Below are 6,272 nucleotides of genomic sequence, written 5' to 3' on the forward strand. Positions count from 1 at the left end.
CTTCTTGGTCATTATGAAATTATTTTATTAGATTATTGAACTTACAAATAAAACTAAATTAATTATAATTTAACAAATAAAATTGTTTTGATTGATTTTACTGTACTATTTTTAAACTCAAAGGATACTAAAATAGTAAGTAAAATTTGTAAATAAAACAAAAATTTTTCAAGGAGGTATTAAATTAAATTAGTAATACTTAGATTTTTTTCTATATCAGTAAAGGATTTATATTTATCGGACCATAGTATGATTCAAAGTAATAACTATAAATCAAAAAAAAAAAAAGATAAGAAATCAAAATCAAAACAATGAAAATAAAGTACCTATTATTGCTTGCTATTTGCTTACTCAGTTTTTGCGTCTCACAAGAAACAAACTTAAAATAAAAAATACCTGAAGAAACAAATAAAGATAAAGAAGAAGATCCAACTACTGAAGAAAATAATGAAAATCATGAGGTAGAGGAAGGATAAGAAGAAGTAGAAGATGATGATGATGATTATGATGAAGAAGAAGAAGAAGAAAAAAGAAGAAATGATGAAATAAATGAAATGATGGCCGTTCACGAGAGAGAAAGAAAGAATGATGGAAAATGTTTTCTTGATGTTTTTTCATCAATAGTATAAAATGATCGTGGATGCATTAGTCCTTACGTTGATTAAATGTATTGTACTATTAGTGAATGTGGGATAAAAAACAAAATACCATCAGCTGATTAATATAATGAATGTATTAATAATACTTGCTAAGCATACTTTGAATGTGTTAATGATGCAAATAAAAAGATTTACGAATGTTTATCGAAGAAAAATTAACAAAAAATAAACAACAATAAGGAAGATAATAATAATAATAATAATAATAATGATAACAAAAGCTAAAAAGCTGAGGAAGAAGAAAATCTTAATGGTGAAGAAGGAGATAACGAAGAAGAAATAAACAATTCAGATATAGAAAAAACAGAAGATTAAAAATCAAATGCATCAATAATTTCATTTGCCTTTTTAGGATTATTCATAATATTATTTTGATTTATTTGTATTTTTAAAATATGTTTTTAAGTGTTTTTGTATTCACTTTTTTTAATTTTAAAATTATTCTTTGAAAAAATTAATATTGAAAAATTTATTGGATATATATTTGTATTAAAAGTGAACAGTTTAAATATTTGTTAATGTCAAAATATTATTTGGCAAATAATTAAAATAACACTTTAATTTTTTGTCATTAAACTAAATGCATATTTAGATTTTATTATAAATAGAGGCAAAACTATTTATCTATCAATCAATCTTTCTATTTATTTTTTATATAATTAATAATTAGATTCAAATGTATTTTTTCCTTATTATTAAAAAGAAATTTAATTTAAGAGAATCATAAAGAAATAATACTTAATTAGAAGTGAAAAAAATCATATTACTATTGAATATTTAATCAATTATTAATTGAAATAAAAAGTCTACGTAAAATAAAGATATTAAAATACGTGTTTGTCTGTTACTCTAAATGAAATTGGAAATTTCTAAAAGTAGTAAAAAAATTCTATTTATTTAATTATTATTCATATTATAATCCAAATTATTCTATTAAACAATTCTAGTAATTTAAATTATTATATTATTTTTAGATGATTTAAAAAATATTTTTTTTTAATATAACAATTTTAAATTTCATTTGGACTTTTTATGTATTGAAATTAAATTATACTTAACACTATTTATTTTGCATCAAATTATATTGATCTATCTATCTCTATCTGTCTGTCTATCTATCTATCTATCTATCTATCTATCTATCTATCTATCTATCTATCTATCTATCTATCTATCTATCTATCTATCTATCTATCTATCTATCTATCTATCTATCTATCTCTTTTATTGGTTTTTCTTAAATTTTCAATAGGATAATCTTTTGATTAAAGTAAAAAAAATAAATTGAAGATAAAAAAAGAAATATAAAATAATCAAAAAAATGGAAACAAAATTAATGTTTTTCCTTATTTACTCCTTGGTTGGCTTTTTTATCTTTTTAGATTACTAAAAGTTAAATAGATCTGATGGAGTTTATTAATATGAATGCGAATTAGATGATATAGAAGAAAATGAATAACACGAAGCTAATAGAATTGCAAAACATTAAAAAGTATTAGAAATTTTAGAAAGAGTAAAGGCTAATGGTGGATAATGTTTTCTTGATGCAATTGCTGAGGTAAATAAATCTACAGATTATAATTACCATGAATTTTATGAATACTAACTTTTTTGTCTCATTTTACGATGTGGGATTGAAGAGGATGTTCCCTCAGCTGAATTATTCTCTTCTTGCATAGAGACAAATTGTTACATTGACTATGGAACTCTTTCAGGATATTATAGCTATTCTCTATATATTTTTTTTATAGGTGTATATTATTTTATTTTATAAAATGTAAGTTAATTTAAATTTATGAATATTTGTTTATTTAATAATTTTATAATTTTTTTAATTAAATTGTTATATATTCCATCATAAATTTTCTTTCTTATCTAAAATAAATTCAAATTTTTAAGGTAAATACATGATATGGCTGATTAATTATTTAAAATAATTAATAATATACAAAATTATTTTTTTAATGTAAATTTTTATTAGATCTATTTTAAATTAAAGTGTCATTTCATTCAAGATAATTAAAAAAATTAAAATTTTCTATAGTATCACTTTGAATTAATATATTCTGCTTCAATCTAAGTAGATGATTGTTTAAAAGTAACAAAAATTATAATTTTTAAAAACAAATAAATATCTTATTAACATAATAAAATCATTATTTCTTTCTTGATTGAACTAGGTACTTTCATCATAATTCAATATAATTGTTTGAAGATAAATTTATTTATAAAAATATAATAATTTACTTACTCTTATTTGTTAATAAGTTCATAATAATTTTTATTTGATTTTCATTCAGTAACATAATTGCCGTATACTTTTTAAAATTATTAACATCTTTAATATCAAAAATAATGAGAAATTTTCCTTATTTTTAAATATTCATATCAAAGATATTTTATCACTAATAAATATAATATTTAAAATGAATATTTTTGATGACTTCAATAGAATATTTAAAATTATATAAACGTCTTGTTTATTTTACTAATAGTTTTTAAATATAATGAACTCATATTATTAATTGAATGTGTTATAGAATAATTTATTATGATTGAATTTATGTTTTGTAAATGCAAAAAATAATTAATTAAGTAATAACAAAATATTACAATATATTTTTGTACACTGATTAATTTAACATTCTGAGTAAAGATGACATTAATCTGTCTACTTTTTTCAATTATTTTTTCAAAATAGCTGAATCTAATTACTGGTTTCTAATAAAGTTTACAATAAAAAAATAACATATTTATATCAATTACTGCAATAATAAAATATATCTAAGATTTAAATAACATTTTTTTACATAGGTGTTTCGAATAATTGAATTTTTATTTCACTTTTTGATAAGTTGTTAAAATAGTTTAATGTTTTCTTGGTTATTATGAAATTATTTTATTAAATTATTGAATTTACAAATAAAATTAAATTAATTATAATTTATCAAATTAAGTTTAACAAGTAAAATTGCTTTGATTGATTTTGCTGTACTATTTTTGAACTCAAAGAATACTAAAATAGTAAGTAAAATTAGTAAATAAAATTAAAATTTTTCAAGGTATCAAATTAAATTAGTAATACTTAGGTTTTTTTCTATATCAGTAAAGGATTTATATTTATCGGATCATATTATGATTCAAAGTAATAACTATAAATCAAAAAAAAAAGAAAAAAAAGAAAATAATTACCAGTAAAAATCGAAACAATGAAAATAAAGTACCTATTATTGCTTGCTATTTGCTTGCTTAGTTTTTGCATCTCACAAGAAACAAACTTAAAATAAAAAATAACTGAAGAAACAAATGAAGATAAAGAAGAAGATCCAACTACTGAAGAGAATAATGAAAATCATGAGGAAGAGGAAGAATTGGACTATGATGAAAGAAAAAGAAGAGAAGAAGAAGAAGAAAGATTAGCAGAATAAGAATATCTTGAAGAAGAAAAAAGAAAAAATGATGAAATAAATGAAATGATGGCCGTTCACCAGAGAGAAAGAAAGAATGATGGAAAATGTTTTCTTGATGCTTTTTCATCAATAGTATAAAATGATCGTGGATGCATTAGTCCTTACGTTAATTAAATGTATTGTACTATTAGTGAATGTGAGATAAAAAACAAAATACCATCAGCTGATTAATATAATGAATGTATTAATAATACTTGCAGACCACACTTTGATTGTGTTCAAGATGCAAATAAAAAGATTTATGAATGTTTATCCAAGAAAAATTAACAAAAAACAAACGACAAAAACGAAGATAATAATAATAATAATAACAAAAGCTAAAAAGCCGAGGAAGAATAAAAATTTTATGATGAAGAAGGAGATAACGAAGAAGAGATAAACAATTCAGATATAGAGAAAACTGAAGATTAAAAATCAAATGCATCAATAATTTCATTTGCCTTTTTAGGGTTATTCTTAATATTATTTTGATTTATTTGTATTTTTAAAATATGTTTTTAAGTGTTTTTGTATTCACTTTTTTTAATTTTAAAATTATTCTTTGAAAAAAATTATTTTTGAAAAATTTATTCGATATTTGTATTAATAGTGAACAGTTTAAATATCTCTTTACAGTCAAAATATTATCTGGCAAATAAATAAAATAACACTTTAATTTTTAGTCATTAAATTAAATACAAATTTAAATTTTATTATTAATTCAGAAAAAAATATCTATCTATCTATCTATCTATCTATCTATTTATATAATTTATAATTATAATGAATTATTTATCCTTGTTATACATAAGAAATTAAAAATTTAAGAGAATCCTAATGTAATAAAAGCTTAAGGGGAAGTTAAGAAAAAACATATCCCTATTAAATATTTAATCAATTATTAATGAACGAAAAAGTCTACTACATATACATAAAATAGTGGTATTAAAACAAGTGTTTGTTTGCTACTATGAAGATCTTTCAGATATTACTAAAAGCACAACCGAAATATTAAAAAATGTTTATTTATTTAGCATAAACCTAAAGGGTGAGGAAAAAACTGCATAAGAACAACTAGTATCTAATTCTGCCAATTAAGAAATAATTTAAGGTAAAATATATAAAACCTACCTATTAAAACTAATCTGCATTCTTTATTTATTTGGCAATAATTGGATTGAGTTTAATAATAATTTTATTATAATGTAAAAATAAAAAAAAATATTTAATTAAAGTTAAATACAAACTAAAAAATTATTTCAAATGTATAATTAAATAACATAGATAGATTTACTTTTTAAATTTAAAATAATTTAAATTTAATATTATAAAGCAGAAAATCAGAATTATAATAATAAAATGCTTATTGTAATTAAAGGTAATGCAATTAAGGAAGAGTGAGATACATTACCAGTTTTATTAATAGTGTTAGTAGTATCAGTTTCAGTTTCAGTATCAGTACCACTTTTAGTATCAATATCACTTTTATCAGTTTTAGTATTAGTAGTGCTAGTCTGTTGAAAAACAAATTTATCATCAAATTAGTTATACTTAGCAAAATATGTGCATTAATACAATCTTTATCCATTTTCTTAAATTTACTTGGATTCACTTTTACATTAATTTTAAATGCATTGTCCATAAATTTCTGGTTTTTTTACTTCAACTTTACTAGAGCATCTATTTGCTACACAATAGATTTATGATAAAAATTGCTTAAAACACTCAGTATCCTTTTGGCAGCTTTCTATCTCGTATCTTAAACAATTTTATTCTTCTGTTTCGTTTTGATCATTATTCATTTCTTTATAAAACTCATCAATATATTCATTCTAGTTCTTTTCAAATTCTTTTTCGAATTCTTATTAAAATTATTGATAATCCTAAAATCTTTTTAGATCGTCTTCAGGATTATATTTAGCAGCATATAAGCATTAGTAAGTTTGTAAACTTAATTTTTAAACTTCCTCTGAATCACTAATACATTATCTTTAAATACAAGATCCATATATTTCTGCTAACTCTCCATCTAATTCAAAGCCACATCTTAAAGTAGTACAAGCAAATTAGTTATATGACTTACTAATACACTCTTTTCTATTTTCTTCTTTACATTCTAGGTATTGCTTATTTAAGCATTTATAATCTTCGCTAAAATTTTCAT

General features: G+C 20.7%; 4 protein-coding genes across 4 annotated transcripts; 3 read left to right on the forward strand and 1 right to left on the reverse strand. All coding sequences in view use genetic code 6, as the record gives it.

Moving 5' to 3' along the window:
• Positions 1–311: 311 nt before the first annotated feature.
• Positions 312–1,034, forward strand: TTHERM_01499890 (hypothetical protein; the record flags this gene model as incomplete). The annotated part of the gene is made up of 1 exon (XM_001029460.1): positions 312–1,034. One exon carries the CDS (start codon positions 312–314, stop codon positions 1,032–1,034), a length of 723 nt encoding a protein of 240 aa, XP_001029460.1.
• A 946-nt stretch (positions 1,035–1,980) lies between these two features.
• Positions 1,981–2,872, forward strand: TTHERM_01499900 (transmembrane protein, putative; the record flags this gene model as incomplete). The annotated part of the gene is made up of 3 exons (XM_001029461.1): positions 1,981–2,412; positions 2,704–2,757; positions 2,840–2,872. The coding sequence occupies 3 exons, from the start codon at positions 1,981–1,983 to the stop codon at positions 2,870–2,872; spliced, it is 519 nt and encodes a 172-aa protein (XP_001029461.1).
• Positions 2,873–3,868: 996 nt separating this feature from the next.
• On the forward strand, positions 3,869–4,600 carry TTHERM_01499910 (hypothetical protein; the record flags this gene model as incomplete). The annotated part of the gene is made up of 1 exon (XM_001029462.1): positions 3,869–4,600. One exon carries the CDS (start codon positions 3,869–3,871, stop codon positions 4,598–4,600), a length of 732 nt encoding a protein of 243 aa, XP_001029462.1.
• Positions 4,601–5,906: 1,306 nt separating this feature from the next.
• TTHERM_001499914 (hypothetical protein) lies at positions 5,907–6,272 on the reverse strand (the record flags this gene model as incomplete). Its single annotated transcript, XM_012796839.1, has 1 exon — positions 5,907–6,272. The coding sequence occupies one exon, from the start codon at positions 6,270–6,272 to the stop codon at positions 5,907–5,909; it is 366 nt and encodes a 121-aa protein (XP_012652293.1).

Source organism: Tetrahymena thermophila (assembly GCF_000189635.1).
Source record: "Tetrahymena thermophila SB210 genomic scaffold scf_8254692, whole genome shotgun sequence".
Lineage (NCBI taxonomy): Eukaryota > Ciliophora > Oligohymenophorea > Hymenostomatida > Tetrahymenidae > Tetrahymena > Tetrahymena thermophila.